Below are 22,757 nucleotides of genomic sequence, written 5' to 3'. Positions count from 1 at the left end.
AGTCTCAGAGCAAGTTCCTAGAAGGTAAACACCCCTCTGTTCACCAGTCCTTGGTCAGCCACCAGTAAGCTGGCCATCATAAAATATGGGTTATTCTGTTCTTTGTAGATCAAGATGTTCTGTATATCATGCCTTTAAGGACTGGATTTTGGCTGTTTCCTAAGGAAAAAAATGTAGATAAGTGGTTGTTATTTAGAGATTATAAACCTGTTGTTAGCATCTTGCATTATGATGTCATTCTGCTGAAGATTTCAAGACTCAGCCTGGATCCCTAAATGGACTAGACTGCCTTAGTTTGATTCTGGTTCCTAGCTTGCACAAAGTGACATATTCAAAAGAAATTAAAATGTCAAAATCTAAAAAAAAAAAAAAAAAAAAGAAGATATGGTCCATATATAAATGGAATATTACTCAGCCGTCAGAAAGAATGAATACCCATCTTTTGCATCAACATGGATGGGACTGAAGGAGATTATGCTGAGTGAAATAAGTCAAATAGAGAGAGTCAGTTATCATGTGGTTTCACTTATTTGTGGAATATAAGGAATAGCATGGAGGACATCAGGAGAAGGAAGGGAAAAATGAAGGGGGGCAATTGGAGGGGGAGACAAACCATGAGAGACTGTGGACTCCAAGAAGCAAACTGAGGGGGCGCCTGGGTGGCTCAGGGGTTAAAGCCTCTGCCTTCGGCTCAGGTCGTGATCCCAGGGTTCTGGGATCGAGCCCGGGATCGGGCTCTCTGCTCAGCAGGGAACCTGCTTCTCCCCTCTCTTTTTCTGCCTGCCTTTCTGCCTACTTGTGATCTCTGTCAAATAAATAAATAAAATCTTAAAAAAAAAAAAAAAAGAAGCAAACTGAGGGTTTTAGAGGGGATGAGGGTAGAAGGAATAGGTTGACCCGGTGATGGGTATTAAGGAGGGCATGCATTGCATGGAGCACTGGGTATTATATGTAAACAATGAGTCTTGGAACACTACACCAAAAACTAATGATGTACTAATATAACATAATAAAAAATAATAATACTTAAAAACAAACAAACAAACAAAGGTGTGCCTCCTCCTCCATCTTGTTTGCCACCCCTTGTCTCTCCTCAAGTCTAGTTTCTCTTTGACTCCTCCCTTCCCCTACACAAAGTCTCAAACTGCAGATAGGAAAGGGATGAAGGAAGGCCCAGTAAGGGCCAGGGAAACAAATTTCAGTGGCCTTCATTTCTTGTCTCAAGATACATCTGTCAAGGGACACCTGGGTGGCTCAGTTGGTTAAGCAGCTGCCTTCGGCTCAAGTCATGATCCCAGCGTCCTGGGATCGAGTCCCACATTGGGCTCCTTGCTCAGCAGGGAGCCTGCTTCTCCCTCAGCTTCTGCCTGCCATTCTGTCTGCCTGTGCTCGCTCTCTCTCCCTCTCTCTCTGATAAATAAATAAAATCGTAAAAAAAAAAAAAAAAAGATACGTCTGTCAAAAAAAAAATTAAAATTAAAAAAAAAAAATACATCTGTCACCAGGAGAAGCAGTTCCAGAAGGCAAATCCATCCTGGGGTGGGGGTGGGGGTGGAGTTCAGCTGGGGTTCTTTATGAGGAACCTGAACTGCTGTCAACCTGACATCACTTCTCACCAGGCTCTGATCACATGTTTTATATTACAATTAATTTGATATTTATCTTTCTCAATGGACTATGAGCTCCTTGAGGTAAGGAATTTGGTTTGTTCATCTTTGATTCCTCAAGGCCAAATGTTGCCTGGTATATTGTGAATAATTGCTCAATAAGAGGGCTTTTTTTTTTCACTATTCCAAAATTCATTGTTTATACACCACATCCCTGTGCTCCATGCAATACGTGCCCTCCATAATACCAACCACCAGGCTCACCCAACCCCTGAGCCCCCTCCCCTCCAAAAGTCTCAGTTTGTTTCTCAGAGTCCACAGTCTCTCAAGGTTTGTCTCCCCCTCCGATTTCCCCCAACTCACTTCTCCTCTCCATCTCCAAATGTCCTCCATGTTATTCCTTATGCTCCACCAAGTAAATGAAACCAAATGATAATTGACTTTCTCTACTTGACTTATTTCACTTAGCATAGTCTCCTCAAGTCTCATCCATGTTGATGCAAAAGTTGGGTATTCATCCTTTCTGATGAGGCATAATACTCCATTGTACATATGGGCCATATCTTTATCCATTCATCCATTGAAGGGCATCTTGGTTCTTTCCACAGTCTGGCGACTGTAGCCATTGCTGCTATGAACATTGGGGTACAGATGGCCCTTCTTTTCACTACATCTGTATCTTTTGGGTAAATACCCAGTAGTGCAATTGCAGGGTCATAGGGTAGCTCTATTTTAAATTTCTTAAGGAATCTCCACACTGTTTTCCAAAGTGGCTGCACCAACTTGCATTTCCACCAACAGTGTAAGAGGGTTCCCCTTTCTCCACATCCTCTCCAACACTTGTTTACTGTCTTGTTGATTTTAGCCATTCTGACTTGTGTAAGGTGGTATCTCAGTGTGGTTTTGATTTGAATCTCTCTGATGGTTAATGATAATGAATATTTTTTCATGTGTCTGTTAGCCATTTGTATATCTTCTTTGGAGAAGTGTCTGTTCATGTCTTCTGCCCATTTTTTGACATGATTATTATCTGTTTTGTGTGTGTTGAGTTTGAGGAGTTCTTTATAGGTCTTGGATATCAGCCTTTTGTCTGTAGTGTCATTTGTGAATATCTTCTCCCATTCCATCGGTTGCCTCTTTGTTTTGTTAACTGTTTCCTTTGCTGTGCAGAAGCTTTTGATCTTGATGAAGTCACAAAAGTTCATTTTCGCTTTTGTTTCCTTTGCTTTTGGAGACATATCTTGAAAGAAGTTGCTGTGGCCAATGTCGAAGAAGTTAGTGCCTATGTTCTCCTCTAGGATTTTGATAGATTCACGCCTCACGTTGAGGTCTTTTGTCTATTTCGAGTTTATCCTTGTGTATGGTGTAAGAGAATGGTCAAGTTTCATTCCTCTACCCATTGCTGTCCAATTTTCCCAGCACAATTTATTGAAGCAATGTCTTTTTTCCATTGTATATTTTTTCCTGCTTTGTCAAAGATTATTTGACCATAGAGTTGAGGTTCCATACCTGGGTATTCTACTCTGTTCCACTGGTCTATGTGTCTCTTTTGTGCCAGTACCATGCTGTCTTGGTGATCACAGATTTGTAGTAAAGCTTGAAATCAGGCAATGTGATGCCCCCAGTTTTATTTTTATTTTTCAACATTTCCTTAGAAATTCGGGGTCTCTTCTGGTTCCATATAAATTTTAGGATTGTTCCAGCTCTTTGAAAAATGCTTGTGGAATTTTGATTGGGATGGCATTGAAAGTATAGATTGCTCTGGGCAGTACCGACATTTTAATGATGTTTATTCTTCCAATCCATGAGCATCGAATCCTCTTCCAACTTTTTGTGACTTCTTCAATTTCTTTCATGAATGTTCTGTAGTTCCTCGAGTACAAATCCTTTACCTCTTTGGTTACGTTTATTTACAGGTATCTTATGGTTCTTGGTGCTATAGTAAATGGAATCGATTCTCTAATTTCCCTTTCTATATTTCATTGTTAGTGTATAAGAAAGCAACTGATTTCTGTACATTGATTTTGTATCCTTGATTTTGCCACATTACTGAATTGCTGTATGCGTTCTAGTATTTTGGAGGTGGAGTCTTTTGGGTTTTTCATATAAAGTATCGTGTCATCTCCGAAGATAGAGAGTTTGACTTCTTCTTTGCCAATATGAATATGTTCTTTTTCTTTTTGTTGTCTGATTGCTGGTTCTAGGACTTCTAGCACTATGTTGAACAACAGTGGTGAGCGTGGACATCCTTGTTGTGTTCCTAATCTCAAAGGGAAGGCTGTCAGCTTTTCTCCATTGAGGATGATATTCGCTGTGGGTTTTTCATAGATAGATTTTATGAAGTTGAGGAATTTTCCCTCTATCCTTATACTTTGAATAGTTTTAATCAGGAACGGTTGCAGTATCTTGTCAAGTGCTTTTCTGTATCAGTTGAGAGGACCATGTGGTTCTTCTCTCTTCTCTTATTGATTTATTCTATCACATTGATTGATTTGCAAATGTTGAACCACCTTGCATCCCATGGATAAATCCCACCTGGTCATGGTGGATAATTTTTTTAATGTACTGTTGGATCCTATTAGCTAGGGATCTTGTTGAGAATCTTGGCATCCATATTCATCAGGGACATTGGTCTGAAATTCTCCTTTTTGGTGTGGTCTTTGCTTGGTTTAGGGATCAGGGTAATGCTGGCTTCATAAAAAGAGTCTGGAAGTTTCCCTTCTGTTTCTATTTTTTGAAACAGCTTCAAAAGAATAGTTATTATTTCTTCTTTAAATGTTTGGTAGAATTCTCCACGGAATCTGTCATGTCCTGGCCATTGTTTTTTGGGAGGTTTTTGGCCACTGCTTCAATCTCATTACTAAATATTGCTCTATTCAGGTTGTCAATTTCTTCCTGATTCAGTTTTGGAAGTTTATAGGTTTCCAGGAATACAACCATTTCGTCTAGTTTGCTTAACTTATTGGCATATAACTGTTGATAATAATTTCTGATGATTGTTTCTATTTCCTTGGTGTTAGTCATGATCTCTTCCTTTTCATTCATAATTTTATTAATTTCAGGTCCTCTCTCTTTCTTTTGGATTATTTTCCCCAATGGTTTATCGATCTTATTGATTCTTAAACCACCTTCTAGTTTTGTTGATGTATTTACTGTATCTCTAGTTTGTCTCATTGAGCTCTGCTCTAATTTTGATTATTTTCCTTCTTGTGTGTGGGGTTGGCTTAATTTGTTGTTGATTCTCCAGTTCTTTTTTTTTTTTTTAAAGATTTTTTTTATTTATTTGACAGAGAGAGATCACAGTAGGTAGAGAGGCAGGCAGAGAGAGGGGAAGGGAAGGAAGCAGGCCCCTGCTGAGCAGAGCGCCCGACGCGGGACTCGATCCCAGAACCCTGAGATCATGACCTGAGCCGAAGGCAGCGGCTTAACCCACTGAGCCACCCAGGCGCCCGATTCTCCAGTTCTTTAAGGTGTAAAGAAAGCTGGTGTATTCTGGATTTTTCAATTTTTTGAGGGAGGCTTGGATGGCTATGTAGTTCCCCCTTAGGACTGTCTTTGCCATATCTCATAGGTTTTTGGGCTGAAGTGTCTTCATTCTCATTGGTGTCCATGAATTGTTTAAGTTCTTCTTTAATTTTCTGGTTAATCCAAACATGCTTAAGCAGGGTGGTCTTTAGCTTCCAAGTGTTTGAATTCCTTCCAAACTTTTTCTTGTGGTTGAGTTCCAGTTTCAAAGTACTGTGGTCTGAGAAAATGCAGGAAATAATCTCAATCTTTTGGAATCGGTTGAGCCCTGATTTTGACCCAGTATGTGGTCTATTCTGGAGAAAGTTCCATGCGTGCTCAAGAAGAATGAGTATTCTGTTGTTTCAGGACAGAATGTTCTGTATAAATCTTTGAGGTCCATCTGGTCCATCTGGTCCAATTCAATGCTCTTGTTTCTTTATTGATTTTCTGCTTGGATGATCTGTCCATTACTGAGAGTGGCATGTTAAGAACCCCTACTATTCATGTATTCATATCAATATGACTCTTTATCTTGATTAACAGTTGTCTTATGTAGTTGGCTGCTCCCATATTGGGGGCATAAATATTTACAATTGTTAGATCTTCTTGGTGGATAAACCCTTTAAGAATGATGTAGTGTCCTTCTTTATCCCTGACTACAGTCTTTAGTTTAAAATCTAATTTACCTGATATGAGAATCACTACCCCAGCTTTCTTTTGAGGCCCATTGGCATGAAAGATGCTTCTTCATCCCTTCACTTTCAGTCTGGATGTATCCTTAGGTTCCAAGTGGGTCTCTTGCAGACAATATATGGATGAGTCCTGTCATTTTATCCAATCTGCAACCCTGTGCTGTCTTATGGGAGTGTTTAGGCCATTAATGTTGAGAGTGATTATTGAAAGATACATTTTTATTGACATCATGTTGCCTGTGAAGTCCTTGTTTCTATAGATTGTCTCTGTAAACTTCTGTTCTATGACACTCTTGGGTTCATTCTTCTTTTATAGAATACCTCTTAATATTTCTTGTAGTGTCGGCTTATGGTCACATACTTTATTAAACCTTGCCGGTCTTGGAAGCTCTTTATTTCTCCATCCATGTTGAATGTCATCCTTGCTGGATAAAGTATTCTTAGCTGCATGTTCTTCTCATTTAGGGCCCTGAATATGTCTTGCCAGCCCTTTCTGGCTTGCCAGGTTTCTGTGGACAGGTCTGACATTATTCTGATGGACCTTCTTCTGTACATAAGGAATCTCTTCCCCCTAGCTGCTCTCAAAAGCTCTTGTCTAAAATCATGATCATCAGTCTTACAATCAAGTGCTTCAAGGTCTTTCTAGATTCGTTGATCTTGGGGGTTGTTCTTTCTACCTCTACGGCACGAACGCTGGTTCCATTCCCCAGACTGGGAAAATTTTCACAGAGAATTTTTTCAACTATATCTAGTAGTCTTCTTTCTTTCTCCTCCTCCCTCAGGGATCCCAATAATTCAGACATTGGAACGTTTCATGGCATCATTTGTTTTCCTAATTCTGTTTTCATGGCTTCTAAGCTGTTTGTTCCAGGCCTCCTCCTGATCCTTTCTCTCTATCAGTTTGTCCTCTAGATCACTAATTCTATCTTCTGCCTCAGTTACCCTAGCTGTTAGAGTATTTAGATTAGATGGGATCTCATTGATAGCATTTTTAACTTCTCACAGGTGTCTTTTACTTCTGTCCTTAGCGATTCCATGTTGTCACTAATGATTTTCTCCAACTTAGCCTTTGCTTGGATAATTGTTACCCTGAATTCCCTTTCCAACATATTATTTATGTCCATATCCAATAGTTCTGATGGAGAGGGCACAATCTCTGAATTTTTCTTCTGTTGGGTATACCTCCTAGTAATTTTGGTGAGCGGCAGTTGAGGAGATATGTAGCTGAATGTATCAGCTGTGATCCAGGCAAGGTGCACCCTGGAACACTTCTGAGCAATCGAAGTCACCACAAAAAAGAAAGAAAAAAAGAGAGAGAGAGAGAAAGAGAGAGGCAGAAAAAAGAAAAGACCCAGCCAGAATGGGCCCCAAAGGTAAGATTTATAAGGCTTATAAGGCATACAAACAAAAAGACCAACAAAAGTAAATGACAAGAAAAATAAAGAACCCACCCAAAATGAACCCCAAGGATAGGATTTATATAATACCAGAACAAAAACAAATACACAGGAACACTGACAGAAGAAGAAGATGGGAGGGTGGTTAAATCCTTGATGTGGGAGAGGAATGTCATTTTATTCTTTCTGGGTGTATTTTTGTTAAAAGACTCAACTTTCCAGGGATAAAGGGAAATTAAAACTGGTTTATATACAGGGGTAGTATTGATTAGGGAAAGAGGTTTACCTTGAAGCTTATATCTATATGTATATTTAAAAAAATAGAAAAGAAAAAGAAAAAAGGTATAAGTATGAAAAAAGTTCAAGTTAAAATGTTATTATGGAATATATTGTAGTAAACCTCTAGTTGTAATGGTAAGTAGGTTAAAAAAATTAAAGAGAACAAGAATAGTGAGAACAAATTTAAAAGTAAAAGTTGAATCTATGAAATATACAGGTTTTAAGGCAATACCGGGAGTTTAATATCTTCTTTTCCCCTGATATTGGAGTTTACCCTGTGGTGGTTGTCCTCTTGTTCTTTTGACTGGCTTTCCGGGGGGAGGGGCCTGCCGCATTATTTTTCAGTCAGTCTTGCTTGGGTTGAGTCCTCCTGCCCCCTATCAAGGGACTGAGCTCTGTGAAAACTGGTTTTTCAGGCTTTGTTCTCTGGAGGTTTTCTCTTTGGAGGCTCTTTGTGGCTTCTCAGAGGTTTGGTGGAAAGCAAACTGCACCCAGACCTCCGACTCAGAGAGAAGCCTCCATCTGCTCCCCTCTGGGTGGTCCAGAACACACAGACTCCCCCTCTGCAAACTCCGCTGAGCCATGCAGCCTCCCACAGGCATAGCACGTCCCCAGCCACTGTCTCAGGGGGCACCTGAAGCGCCCACTTGTCTCTGCACCCCCGTGCCACTAAAACCCCAAGCGATACTGGTCCAGGGAGCCCGCTTCTGGTGGCTGCCTTTGCCAGGACTACTACTGTCTGGGGCCCAGCCCTCAGGTTGCCACCACAGGGGATCGCACTGAATTCCTTCAGGCCCTAGCTGGGAGAGTCCAGACCCTCGGCCTCTTCTACAGATCACCAGCTAGCGTCAGGATGGAGCTTTCTTGGGTACTGGCAGGGAGTGGGTCAGACCCTGGTCGCACACTGAGCAAAAGTTCTAGGGAGCGCAGGCTGGCACTGTCACCAGACTCCCTCATGTGGGGTGGGAGTGTGCCCCGCTGATCTGTGGTACAAGCCGTGCAACCCCGGGGGCTCCACCATACTCTCTCTGGCACAGATGGTCACTGGCGGTGGCCCTCCTGGGTCTGTGGGTTTTGGCCCGTGCCCATGACTGCGTGATTCCACCAGCTTCCCCTTAAAGATCTTTTGCTCTTTTTGAGCGCTTTTAACCAGACTCCAAGTTAATGCTGGCCCCCAATCACAGGCACTCTTGTATTGGGGTATTACTTTCCAATGGGTGGCTTGTAGTGGCTCCCTCGCCCTTCTGTTTATCCTCCGATATCAGTCTGATCGTTCCTACTCCGCTTTACCATTCCACTGTTGTCTTCTGCCCCCGAAGAGATCCAGAACTGTCTAATCCTACAGCTCAGGCTGATTCCATGGGTGTTCAGAGTGTTCTGGTAGATAATTAGCTCACTTTAGGGGATAGGCTGAAATAGGGTCTCCTACTTCACCATCTTGCTTCTTTTTCAATAAGAGGTTTTCTTTTGTGGTATTTCTATTTGATTGTTTCCTTCAGAGAACTCTCCAGCAGTAGGATTCCTTGGTCAAAAGGCAGGGGTGTTTTTGAGATCTGTTTCTACCATATCACACTGACTTGTGTCTCCTCCCATTTCACCTTCAGGCAGAGGCAGACTTTCACTCAACTGCTTACTCTCCTTAGCACCTACACGAACTGATCTCTTATAAGAAATAAGTATTTAGAAAAGTAAATGAGCACATAAACTCTCCTCTCCCACCATCTCAAGTAAGTGGACCATAGTGCGTCTTTCTGCTTAGATCAGAAATCTATGAGGTGTTTTGACTCTTCCTTCTTCCTCACTCTTATCCAATCCTTTACCAAGTCCTGTTCATTCTAGCTTCTTTCTCTGTGTGGGTGATAAATTCTATTTCAGACACTGCTTTTTATTTTATTTTATTTTATTTTATTTTATTTTATTTTAGTAGGCTCCATGCCCAATGTAGGGCTTGAACTCAGCGCTGAGATTGAGAGTCACATGCTCTACCAACTGAGCCAGGCAGGAACACCCCCCACCCCAAAAATATGGAAGAAGTCAATGCGCTATCCATTGCACGACAGAGCCAGGCACTCACCCCCAAAATATGGAACGCTTCACGAATTTGTATATCATGCTAGCACAGGGGCTATGCTAATCTTCTCTGTATTGTTCCAATTTTAGTATAAGTGTGGCCGAAGCGAGCACCATTCTAGTTTCTAAATAGCTTTTGAAGCCTTCCATTTCTTTCCTTGTTCCCTCCTCCAAGCCACCATGTTTTCTTGCCTGGCCTGTCACATACTACCCTTCTAACTGGCACCCATGCCTCCTCTCCTGCCTTTCCCAAACCATTCTCCTCACAAAAGAGTGCCTATAAAGCATAAAATCCCAGGGTAGCCTGGTGGCATTAATTTATACTTGCCCCTCCCCCCAAATTCAATCCCTGTAAGAATCTCTGTATCCTTCTCTTTCTATGGTTGCAAACACATCTTTTGGGAACCTTATTTCGGCCCTCTCGAGCCACTACAGCGGCCCTAACTCCCAGCACGTGGTTGTGAAGGTTGTCTCCTCAAGTCACGTTGGCAGAAACTGGTTCTTAAACAATTCCCCCTCCTCCCCCCACAAATCCCTGCTTTCAGTTCTACTAGGAGCCTCTGGGACAAAGAGGACTGTACTGGCTGGCCCCCGTGGTGAGTGCATCTTACCACGTCCTGGAGAAACACTGCTTCGGCTCTGGCCCCGGGGCTCTCCTGCAGAGTACTGGGCTCCACCTGGTCAGCCTCTCGACCCTCCTCCTCCGCCTTCTCTGGGTCCAGCCTCTCTTCTAAGTCACTTGAATGTTGACAGTCCAGGGATGTTTCCGAGGCCTTCTTTTCCTCCTGTTGGGGGCCTGGCTCCAGGGGAAGGTCTTTGTTGCATTCCACCGTCCTCACTGCTTCTGGTCCTGGCTTGGCTTCCTCGAGAACCCCCTTCTTAGGTACGGAAGCTGTGAAGGATGAGAGTTATGTTGAAGACTTCATTTGCAGAGAGGCCCTAACCCGCGTAGTCACTGTCCTGGACTAGTCCCGCTTCACGAGGATGGAGGGAATTCTCCCAGCTTGCTGCTTTTCACATTTTGACCCTTTCCCCCTCGCCGTGTCCTGTTTTAGTTCCCAGAGTCACAGACTGTCAGAGATGGGATGGGTCTTGAAGATCCCCCAGTCCAGGGGCTCGTGACTGGGGATCCCCTGCTCTTTCCCTCCCCAGGAGACATTTGGGTGAGGAGGGGGTGGCTATGGGCATTTAGTGGGCAGAAGTCAGGAATGTTGCCAAATATCCTACGAAACGTAAAACAGCCCCTGCCCCCAACAAAGAGTTGCCCAGCCACAATGTCAATAGTACCAAGTTGAGAAACCCTGTTCTAATCTAATCTTTCACTTCACATCTAAGTAAATTCAGACCCTGAGGAGTCAAGCTGTTGCCTAGGGCACAGGAATCCCTTATTTACACCAAGCCACAGAGATGGGCTGTGATTTTGACTGACAGCTTCCAGTGTGACTCTTCCCAGGGGGCAACTCCACACCAATTTGGATATATCTCACAAAAGACTCTGAGAACACTTTTTCCTCAAGTACTTCCCTTCCTCTTCTAGCCCTCACCCTGCTCCATCCCACCAGCCCCCCCCCACAGAACATTCTCCACACAGGGCATCACATGATGCCCCTGAGTTTTTGCTCATCTTCTGCCCCCTGTCCTGAAGGGAAACGGAGGAGAAAAGGACAAAATACTTATTGAACATCGTCTGTGAGCCAGACTGTGAACAGGCATTTTATGGACATTCCCCTGTTCAGAGTTCACCCCAGCCCTTGTGAGAGTGACCACTCCTGGCTCAGCGATATCAACCACCGTCCACTGTCACACAGCCCCAAAGTGCTAAAGCTAGGATTCAAATCACCCCAGGTGAAGTCCAAAACCTACAGACTTTCCACAATACTCAGCTGCCTCTCACCCCAGAATGCCTTCCCCATTTTTTCTGTATGGAGAAAGCCCACCCATTTACGAAAGCCCTCCCAAATGTCACCTCTTCTGGAAAGCCTTCCTAGAATCCTCCCGAGAAGACTGCCTCTTCTTGATGCCCCTGAAATCCTTTCTGAACACCTCTTTCATTATCTTTCAGGGACTGAAGTCCTCCATCATTCAAAGAGCCCAAGGAGGGAGGCTCTTGGGTAGGGCAGTCAGTTAAGTAACCAACTCATGTCATGATCTCAATCAGGGTTGTGAGATCGGGCCCTATGTTGGGCTGCATGCTGAGCTCAGAGTCTGCTTGAGATTCTCTCTCCCCTCTCTGCCCCTCCCCCTTGTGCTCTCTTGCTTTCTAGAAAAATAAATAAATAAATCTCTTAAAAAAAAAAAAAAGCCCAAGGAGAGTCTTGTGCTACTAGACAGGCTGACCCTGTGCCATACTTTGGTACGGTTTTAGTTTCTCTTCCTAGTTCATGAGCTCGCTGGGCAAAGGGATCCTATTCTAACAATCTCTGAGCCTCCACAGCCCCTTGTAAACATGTGAAGGTGCACAGGGGAGTGTTTTAAAGCACGGGTTTTAAAATCTGGGTTAAAATCCTGGTTCTTCTACTTCCTTGCTCTGAGTCATTTGGCAAGTTAACTGATTTCCTCTCTAAGCAAATGGGAAGGATAGTAACAAACTGTACCTCACAGGGTTTTTGTGCAGAACACTTAGGACAGTGCCTAATACCATAAGAGTTGTTCAAAAAACGTTAGCTAATATTAATAGCAAAAATAGGCTTAAACCAAAGTGGGCATTTGCTGGTTTGTCTATCAGTCATCCTTTCCTTTGTGGTTCTCCCTACTTCCCTTTTATGTGGCTCACAGCTGGCTGTTGACCACAGAACCCTTCCTAACTCAAGAGATGGTTCAGACACTCGGCCTTAGCCAATCCTAGAACCCTAAGTGTCTGGCACCCATGATTCATCCAAGGCTGGGCACGTGTCCCAAGCCGGCCCAACGGAGTCTTCCCTGCATTTGATATATGGAAATTGGGAGCAAGATACCCTTTCTCATTGCTAGGGTTGCTAGCCATATTCTCTTCAGATATGAGGTAGAAGTGAGGGGTGGATGGATGGATGGATGGAGAGAGGTTGAGTCCAGAAGAGTTGACTTCCTTGAGCTTTTCCTCCTGCCTGCTCACTATATGGGAGAATAAAATAATAGGCAACATTTGCTGAGTACTTGCTATGTATTACTCCCTGTTCTGAGAGCTTCCCATGTATTAACTAATTTAATATTCCCAGCAAACTTACGAAGAGGATATGATTAGGAACTTCATTCCCATTTTACAGCTCAAGCAGTTGAGGCACACAGCTGCTAAAGATCATCCAGTGAAATGGCTGACACTGGTCTTGGGCAATCTGGCTCCAGAGCCCACAGTCTTTTTTTTTTTTTTTAAGATTTTAATTTTTTATTTGGCAGACAGATCACAGGCAGAGAGGCAGGCAGAGGGAGAGGGGGAAGCAGGCTCCCCACTGTGCAGAGAGGCCAATGCGGGACTTGATCCCAGGACCCTCAGATCATGACCTGAGCCGAAGGCAGGGGCTTAATCCACTGAGCCACCCAGGCATCCCCAGAGATGCAGTCTTAACCACTTCACTACATTATCTTGCAAACTCTGGTTAGGCAACTTTGTCTATTTTTTTAAATTCCTTTCGATGAAAGGAATTCCTGCTTTACCTGTAGATGTCTCAGCTCCCAGTGGCTTGTTATCTTCAGGCCAACCTCCACTCTCTGACCCCTGGAAAGAAAATTCTTCCAGGCTGGAAAGTGACTGGAGCTCCTTCGGGGGTGTTCTGCACGGGGTGCTGTTGGTGCTGATGACCGCTGACACGCGCAGCGGAACGGACACCGCAAAGGGCTCAGAGATGTTCAGGGCCTTGCGCTGGTGACGGGGAGAGGGCTCCATCTGGAAGAGACTGCTGGTAAAGACAGATTTGCTGGGGCTGTCGTTCGATGTGTAGAACATACCCAGCATCTTCGGGGCTGTTTGCTCACTCTCTGGATCCTCGAGAGGCCGGAACACCTTCAGCTGCTCAGGTGGGGGCCGGGCCTGAGCGCCCTGAAGTTGGCTTCGGTCACTGCTCATGTTGAAGCCCCCCTCCGCCCCTGCCGGCATCCCCTCCTGGCCCCATTCGCCCTCCTGCTTGCTGAGGTCACATGAGCTACCAGTGTTGGTTGAATGCAATTTTGCCGCTGGGATGAAAAATCCACCAGTGGTGACCGTTCGATTAAAATTTCCTTTGGTTTCTTTCCCTAGTGAAAAAGCAAACACACACACGGTCAGAAGTCTTGGCACACACACACACACACACCACAACACAGCCTTCCAGTAAGGGAAGGTGTACAACACCTGAACATTGGGAAGGCATAACCTTCTAAAAAGGGTATAGCCCTCCCAAAAGAGACAGACAACGTTTGGTTGACGGGAGAGTAAGCATCTTCTCCTGTGCACAGAATGTTGGCACGATGGCCTGACAGGACCATTCTCTGTTGTGCTCTACGCATCTGTTTGAAACTCCGCAAGGAGAGCAGTTTCCAAATGGCTAATGTTGCTAGACACAGTGGTCATCCACCCGGCAGTAAATGTAGATCGTGAAAAAAGACAAAGATGGGAGAGGGAATGAAGTTTTCCCAAAATGAAGGAGAAGACAAAGGGCAAAATAGCAGAATTCTGTTTTACTTTAAAACTTTCGAATGTATTGTTTTAAGTGTCTTCTGGCAGACAGACCCAAAAGGGGTTGGATTTCCCAGCAAGGAAACAAATGCTGTTCTCAGCTAGACCTTTCTCCCTTTTCCCAGGCTTCCTCCTGCTGATTCAGGGGATGAGAAACTAGAAATGTAAATTAACTAAAAGTTAGAAAGCCCAGTTGTGAGCAGCAATTTCCCAACGGACTGACAAGTGAAAGCAAAGAGGAGAAAAATCTGTATCGGAAATAAACAAGGCGTGAGATAACACGGGAGTTGCCTGGGATCGGGAGAAAAACTGCACGAGGTACCAAGGGCTCTGCTGGACGTCTTATGTGATACGAGCTTTACAATTCTCCTGATTGCTCATGGAGGAGAAGTGTAATCACCTCCTTTAACACATGAGGAAACCGAGACTCAGAGAGGCAGAGAACCAGCCCAGTGCCCACCAAAGTGAGGACCTCAGTTTAGGTCCTCACCTAAATTCAGTAGAACCGCCTCAGGGGGTTTCAAAACTAAAGCAAATGGCCAAATATAAAGGCACAAAAATGCTAAAAGTATCGAGTCAGCTTGAAAAAGAGCTCATGGAGGATTTTACAAGTTTACAGTTATTTTTTAAAAGGTTGTTCTGTGGACGTTCTGCACGGTTTCAGGCTGCCTCCTTTATCAAAGAGCAAAATGGTTTCCATTAAAGGAGCTGGAAAAGTCACGGGATACATGTGGGCGTATGAACCTTCTGCTGCTGGGGAAGCCTTGTGCCTTATAACTCATAGAGGTGCTTGTTGGCTCCTTAACAAGAACAGAAGCCAGAGGGATAGGCGAAGCAGCCCTGAAGACCAGCGTGTGTTCACGCTGGTGTCACTGTGAGGATGTGTCACCTCGCGTGCAACTCTATACACATCTACTCCACCCCCGGCTGACTGGCTACATGCCAGGCTGGTGCCCATCTCTGTGTACTGGTGAATGAATGAACCAATCTCCAGGCTCGAAATCACGACCTGGCAGATACGATGAAGCTACTGCCTGCAGAAGGAAATGGGCAAATTCAAGACATGTAAGTATCTAGGCACCAAACTATGAGGTAAAAACCAGTGCTTGGCTCTTCCTTATGCCTAAGGTGAAAGCCTCACCTGCCTTAGCTTGCAGGTGTTGCCCTTTTACCTAGTTCAGGTTTGAGTGTACAATGGCTGCCATCACCAGCTGTGGGGAGAGGAAGGTGGGGGGAGGAGGATGGCCCTTGAGGCCAAGACTTGTGTAATGTGGGGTGGGGAGAGGCTGGGGAGGTGGTTAAGGCAAGGGCTGTGTGAACCTGCTGGGTTCAGGAAGGGTCAGGAGGGATTTGGGACTGTGCGTGACTGTGATGAGATTGGCAGGCAGGTAACTCATGAAGGCAAGTCTGGTAGGGGAGCTCGTGTCTCCCAGTGGTGACCCCCAGCTCCGAGAGAGCAGTTGCGAGAGCTCACCTTCCACAGGCACTGAGCACAGCGAGTCCATGCTTTTAGCTGGCCGGATAGTAGCCTTTTCCACTAAAGACAAAAGAAAAAATATTCCTGATGAATGCATATTGAGAGGAAGCGTTCAGAACAAAAATCAGGCTCTAAGTACACAAGAGAACTTTCTTTGCTAAAGTTTTTCAAGTATTTAGAGTTTTCCCCCATGGTAAACATTCCCCCACCCCACCCTGGATGCTCCTCCTTTCATAATGAGACTGAGCTGACAAAAACAGGGCATTTCTAGATCAAAGACTCGTGAATATTTTACAGATAAAGGTAAATTACAATTTTGTCAAATAGCTTTTAGCAAATGAGCCCTGAACCAAATTTTATGATACAAAGATTCATCCAGGGGGTAGATAGAGTCTATGAGGCTCAAGGCAACTCCCCCCATCCTACAGGCTGGAGAGCAGAATTCTTGGCTGTCGCCACAACTGACGGCACCCAGGAATGTGGTACAGCCAAGGAGGGGGCCCCGGGGACCGAAGTCCCCTTTCTCCCACGTGCAGCTCTGCTCCTGAGGCCTGTAGGCTGGTTGCTGCTCTAACGCATCTCACCCTGGAGCAGATCCAAACCAAGTCTCCTGTGCGTCTTGGTAAACCACCCAGGCAGATCTGGGGAGGAGTGTGGCTTAAATAAGTAAACACTTATTCCAGGCACGGGATTAGGCACTTAAAGATTTCGTTTCTTCTCTGGGAGCTGAAGTGGTTGAAAGGTAGTTCCTCTTGACGAGCTTGCCAGGAGGGGAAAGAGGGCAGTCTGGGAGCCGAGTGGGGTCCCAGGACTCGTGGCTGTGAGGTCACTGTGGATTCAGACAGATCTGGCTTCCAGTGCCAACTCTGCCCCTTCAGGTGGTGAACTCGGACATGCAGCTGGTCCGTAGGAAGCCCTGGGAGTTGGCTCTACCCCAAACTGAGCTGTTTCATCCCTCTTAAATTTCCCACATTTCTCTCCTTGCCCAAACCCTGCTGCTTCTGAGAGGCTCTAAATTAGCCCCTTGGCCTCCTTGGCTCAGGGCTTCTCTCTGTCTGGGCCCTGTAAGGAGGGGACAGGGCCATCTTCACCCAAAACCCTGGAGACAGCAAGACGGCCTTCAACCTCCTTGCTTCTGCTCAGGCACTAGAACCCTTACCCCTTCGCCATCTGCTACTTCCGCAAGTTTACAAACTGACTTATCCTACAACTGCCTGACCAGTGTCCCTTGATTCAGAGACAAGTGTTTGCCTTTGTTTTCCAGAGGCTCTGTTTCTGGACTTCCTCTGGGTTTCATAGGTCAGACTTGAGGGCCAGTGACCTGATGACACTTAAGTGTCATGGAGGATATGCGACATTCTCTCTGCCACTGGTGTTCACCTTTCATGTTGGATCCTCTTTCTGACAACATGGCTTCTTGTGGCCTTGGGGGCCACAGTGGCTGCCTTTGGGAACAGTCCCCAAGGATTCCCTGGCTTCATTTCCATTTCAGTAAGTGAGCACTCAGAGCTCCTTCGCCCATGACTATTTAGCCCACAGTTTTCTGTCTGAGACCTTGTCCTGGACTCGTGGAGATACATCTACCAGTTTTCTGGCAGCTTTGGGGTCCTCAAGTCCCCTCTCTTCAAGTATCCCTATAGCTTTGGGACTTCCCTGCTGAAAAGCATTTACTTTAGAGAGTACCCTGGACTCTCCCTGTGGGATAAGGCATAAATTTCAGTACATCCCCTTCATCTGTCCCCTCCAAAAAAATCCCCAGTGCTATTCATGGTGAATCAATATTTAAAATTCCCTTAGTTATGGGGTTTAGAAAAGATTTTAAAAAATCATTTAAATATGTCAATTCACTGACTCATTTTTTCACATGCATATTTCAACAAGCAGTGGGGTCATGTCACTTACAGACACCATGCAGGTGGATATGACCACAAGCAGCCTCCACCCCTGTGAGGGTCCCAGCAACACTCCTCTAGTGAAAAGTGGGCACTTACGCCCCCAGTCAAGGTCAGAGTGTCACTTGTATTGGCCCTGATGGTTCTTTCATTTCACCCCTGCATCCCATTAAAATTCAGCCATTCCCTTAATCTGTCTGATTAGTTTGTTCATGAGGCTTTAGACCAGCAGCTTCCAACCCTGGCTGCATTTCAGAATCGCCTGGGGAACTTTCTAAAAACGAGACTCTGGCTTTCCCACAGCTCCTGAGGCAGAACCGCTATGGGTGTGAGCCTCTGAGGTGCAGCCAGGCCGAGACTCCCAGGCTGGGGACATCCTGTGCGTTCTGTGAGTAGACGACCATTTGATCCGGCACCTTGGACTTCTTCCTTCTGAAAGCCACTCAGGGAATGGGGGTGGGTGGGTGTTGGAAATCTTCCTAAGGCCAGATCAAAGCAGACCATTTATTTCATTTTTTGCTGTTTGTTTTGCTCTATTGTTTTTGACTTTTTGTTATGTGGTAAACTTCTTTCATGGTATCACCGATTCTGTGACTGAAATTGTCTTTGATGTGCTCAAGCAGATCTCTTTATTATTAGGTCAGGAGTTTTTTGCCAGGTACTCCTCCCTTCAGATTCTCCTTTGAGAAGCCTAATTTCTGATTTGTATCTGATCTACCACACCTGTGGCAACCTGCCCTCTTCACCTGAAATGGCTTTCCGGTTGGTGAAAGCCTTGTTTCCTCATACAGTGAATGTTGTAGATGCCTACCCAGAATCCTGTGCCCTTCCCCCTTCTCACAGAGCCCTTGTACTTCTTGGCTGCTCTTACTGTAATCCCATTCCTCATGCTGGGGATTGGTTTAGGAAGCCAGGCCTAAGCCAGTCAGTACAAGGAACCCGCTTGGCCATAGGGATTGATCCATATGACCCAGTGAAGGCAACGAGATGGGGTAGCATGGGGGCTGTTTCTGATGGGGGCTGCTGGGAAACAAGGGTCCCTGCTCTGAGGAGCAAGCTACCAGAAATAATGTTTTTTCTCCTTCTGGATGTAGTGATAGTCAAAGGGAAAGGCTAGAAGTACTATAGCCACTTCGTTGCAGCCAAGAAGCCAGACTGGGGATGAAGCTGACCCAGGAGCAGAGGAAAACAGGGAAATGGAGACAGAGCCACTGTGTTAAACCCTGAAGCCCTCCCTCTATCTCCCTGCTGAGCAGAGAGCCCGATTTGGGGCTCGATCCCAGAACCCTGAGATCATAAGAGGAGCTGAAGGCAGACGCTTAACCGACTGAGCCACCCAGGCACCCCAAATGTGAAGATTTCTAACATCTGTCTTTGGCATACAGTTATCACTGGCTTCATGGAAAGTCCTTCAAAATATTTTCACTCATTTTTCCTATAAGCATTCATTTCCCCCCAAAATCTTTATTACTAAAAACTTCAGGGCCATCTGGGTGGTACAGTCGGTTAAGAGTTGGACTCTTGTGGGGTGCCTGGGTGGCTCAGTGGTTAAAGCTTCTGCCTTCAGCTCAGGATATGATCTCAGGATCCTAGGATCAAGCTCTGCATCGGGCTCTCTGCTCAACAGGGAGCCTGCTTCCCCCTCTCTATCTCTGCCTACTTGTGATCTCTGTATGTCAAAAAAAAAAAAAAAAAAAAAAAAAAAAAGAGTTGAACTTTTGGTTTCCACTCAGGTCATGATCTCCAGGTCATGGGATGGTACCCTGTGTCTGCTTGAGATCCTCTCCCTCTCCCCCTCCCCACTCATGTGTTCACTCCCTCCTCCCTTTCTCTCAAAACGAAATCTTCAAAAAACAATAAAACTTCAAACATTCACAAAGTTTGAAGATCTCTAAACGTACTACTCAAGTTGACATTTGCCATATACTTGCTTTCTCCATTTCTCTGTCTACTTACTCACTTAAATATAGCTGAATCATAAGAAAGTGAGTTTCAATATTTTGACACTCATCTTTACATACTTCAACCTTGGGGGCACCTGGATGGCTCAGTTGGTTAAGTGTCTGACTTTGGCTTGGGTCATGATCCTACGGTTCTGGGCTTGAATCCTACATCAGGCTCTTCACTCATCAGGAAGCCTGCTTCTCCCTCTGCCCTCACCCTGCTTGTGCTCTCTCTCTCTCTCAAATAAATAAATAAAATATTAAAAAATAATAACAAATAAATAAATATTTCAAACTTATCATATGCCTCCTAAGAACCATTAGAACCCTATAAAAATTTATAATTCTGTAATAACATCTAATAACTTATCTGTCCCCCAAATTATCATTTGTAGCCCTTTCTCAAAGGACTCAATCAAGGTTTGCTCATTGCATTTGTACATTTATTTTTGTACATCACATTTGTACATGTTTTCATAACTATTGGCCTCCATTTTAAAAAAATCAGACTTTCAGTCTATCACACTAAAGGTCATTGTGACAGATTTCTTTGGACTTCCCTTTATGACAGTATTCAGCTGGATTGGTTATATTCCTTTTTGTACTGTGATTCCCTCAGTTCCTTCCTGCACTCATTCCCATTCATTATTTAGATATCATTCCCACAAAGCAACACTCCTATTTAAAAATTATAACTCTGGCATGAGTCATGGGGGAGAAGAGACAGATCTTCCATAGAGTAGAGTTTAGTTAATCAATGTAGAGGAATGATGGAAATAGAAAATGGCCATTTGGCAAACACCACAGTAATAACTGTTATAATAACAGTAATAACTTTTGGGGTTTCTGGGTGGCTCAGTCAGTTAAGTGTCTGCCTTTGGTTCAGGTCGTGATCCCTGCTCAATGGAGAGCCTGCTTCTCCCTCTCCCTCTGCTGCTCCCCTTGCTTGTATTCTCTTTTTCTCTATGTCAAATAAATAAATAAAATCTTAAAAATAACAGCAATTACTTTTGCAGACAAGAACCAATGATGAATGCTTAAATTCAGGGATGAGAAACAGGATATTTTCATAGTCTCAAAATATCTCCCACAATATACTTGTTAATTAGAAAGGAAAAAATAGTAACTTTACATGGACAAACACTTTAAGCAAGTAATCGAAGTTAACATCACAAGCAATAAGATATTGACATTGTGTGCCTCCTGATACAGCATGCTGAGACAGGCACATTCATCACCACAACTGAATCATGAAAAAATGTCAGACAAAGAGAAGCTAAAATACTATCTACAAAATAAATGGCCGCACTCTTCCCAAGTGTCATGGTCAGTAACACTGAGGAAATGTCCTAGACTAGAGGAGATGAAGGAGGCATGACAATTGAATGCAGTGTGCATTCCTGGACCAGAAAAAGGATAATAGTTGGACAATTGGTCAATTATGAATAAGGTCTGTAAATTATTTAATAGTATATTGATGTGAATTTTTTGGCTTGGCTCGTATTATGGTGAACATCAAAAGCAGCTGTGTGAAGGCTACAAGGGTTCTCTGTGTACTATTTCTGCAACTTTTTTTTTGTAAATCTAAAATTATTTTTTTTAAAAAAAGACTCCCTTAGTTAATCTTTATGTTTCAGGTCTAGTGAGTTTCACATGATCAAAGACCACCCAAGAAGCAGAACTAGGGGGGAAAAGTAAATAAATATATATACATATATATGTATTATATATATAAAGAGTATTAAATGTATTTTCCATTTTATAAAAATTTATTTATCATATATACACATGATATATATCATATATATTTATGATATATATGTATATAATTAATAAATATTTGTAAAATAGAAAATCTATTGGTCTCTGTCCCTGTTTAAGGAGAACAGGGCTGCTAAAACCCTTGAAACTTCCTTGGTAATTAGATTGTCCTTTGTTCTAATGAGTCCATGGGTGGGTGGGCTCCTGGATGGCTCCCGAATGGGGCTGGTCACCAGAAAGACCAAGCCATGATTGCAAACTTGGAATCTTAAGCCTCATCCCCATTCTCTTGAGAAGGGAGAAGGGCTGAAAATGGAGTTTACGATTGATTATGCCTATGTGACAAGCTTCCATTAAATCCCAATGGTATGGGGTTCAGAGAGTCTCCAGATAAGCAAATATCCCCACCAGGAGGGTGACACACCCCAACTCTGTGGAGGAGACAGAAGTTCCTGGGCTCAGGCCTCTCACAGACCTCACCTCATATATCTCTTCCACTGGCTGTACATCTGTGTCCTTCAGCATCTCCTTCAATAAACTGGTCAATATAATGAAGGGTTTCCCTAGGTTCTGTGAGCTGTTCTAGCAAAGAACCCAATGAGGGGGTCTTTAGAACCTCCCATCTACAGCTGGTTGGTCAGGAGCACAGGTAACAACTAGGCTTGTGACTGGCCCCTGAAGTGTGTAAATGTGTAGGTGGGGGCAGTCTTGTGGGAAGGAGTCCTTAACCCATGGGACCTGGTGCGGTCTCTGGATCGACAGTGTCAGAATTGAGCTAAGTTGTAGACCACCCAGTGGTGTAGCAGAGAATTGCTTGCTGTGAGGAAAAACCTCCACACACTTGGTGACTAGGAGTGTCAGAAGTGAGGTAGCCTGTGTAGGTAGTAAGGAGACACATGGGAAAGAAACAGTAGGGAGGAACTGGGTTTTTCCCTATGCGGGAGGTCGATTGAACAGCTTTTCAAATATAATATATATCTCATAAAACTGCTAGTGATTCTTACCTGAGAGCCTCTGTCCTCTCACAAATACACTCCCATTTCTACTCAGCTTTGATTTGGAGTCTGATCCAGAACGTCCCAGGTTAAATATTGATTTCCACTTCTTTGATTTACTGGAAAGCTTTCTTCTAAAAGAGCCAAGCCATAATAAAGGGTTAGTTCAGTGACTGGTCATTTCAGGGGGACCTTTAAATTGAGAAGGCATACCCCAGTCATGTTCTTGGTTATGAATGGCTCTGGCATTTCAGGGAATTCCTCTCTAAAATTCAGTTTGAGCCTGAGTCTGACCCTCTTTGGGGTTGCCTTGAACAACCAAGCTGGGCTTTCATATTCCTCAGGGGAAGGGGCAAAGTTGTGCTTTTAAAGGCAGGCATGAGGGCAGACAGAGGCAGGATGGGCAGGAGAGTCAGAGGTCACAAGCAAGCACACGGTTCTGGGAATTTTGGTAGGAATTCTCGTAAGCACCACAGTCCTGGGCTTCGAAAGACACCTATTTTTTGCAGG

The 22,757-nt window shown here is 44.2% G+C and overlaps 1 protein-coding gene and 1 non-coding gene across 3 annotated transcripts in view; both read right to left on the bottom strand.

Annotated features, from left to right (window-relative positions):
- The window catches only part of ARHGAP31 (Rho GTPase activating protein 31), a 114,374-nt gene that overhangs the window by 5,743 nt on the left and 85,874 nt on the right, over positions 1-22,757 (bottom strand). For both annotated transcript variants that reach the window (XM_045088415.1, XM_045088416.1), the window contains 4 exons: positions 22,257-22,381; positions 15,654-15,716; positions 13,183-13,758; positions 10,164-10,444 (listed from right to left, as the gene is read on the bottom strand). In XM_045088415.1, the coding sequence (XP_044944350.1) occupies positions 10,164-10,444; positions 13,183-13,758; positions 15,654-15,716; positions 22,257-22,381 (1,045 nt within the window). The remainder of the gene's footprint in view (positions 1-10,163; positions 10,445-13,182; positions 13,759-15,653; positions 15,717-22,256; positions 22,382-22,757) is intronic.
- LOC123394588 lies at positions 9,560-9,666 on the bottom strand. The gene has a single exon (XR_006609347.1). It is a non-coding gene; the product is annotated as a U6 spliceosomal RNA (small nuclear RNA).

This window comes from Mustela putorius, unplaced genomic scaffold, assembly GCF_011764305.1.
Source record: "Mustela putorius furo isolate JIRA1106 unplaced genomic scaffold, ASM1176430v1.1 tig00003834_pilon_pilon_pilon, whole genome shotgun sequence".
In the NCBI taxonomy this organism is placed as follows: domain Eukaryota; kingdom Metazoa; phylum Chordata; class Mammalia; order Carnivora; family Mustelidae; genus Mustela; species Mustela putorius.
Note: the sequence above shows the minus strand (reverse complement) of the source record. Positions and strands in the feature narration are given on the sequence as shown.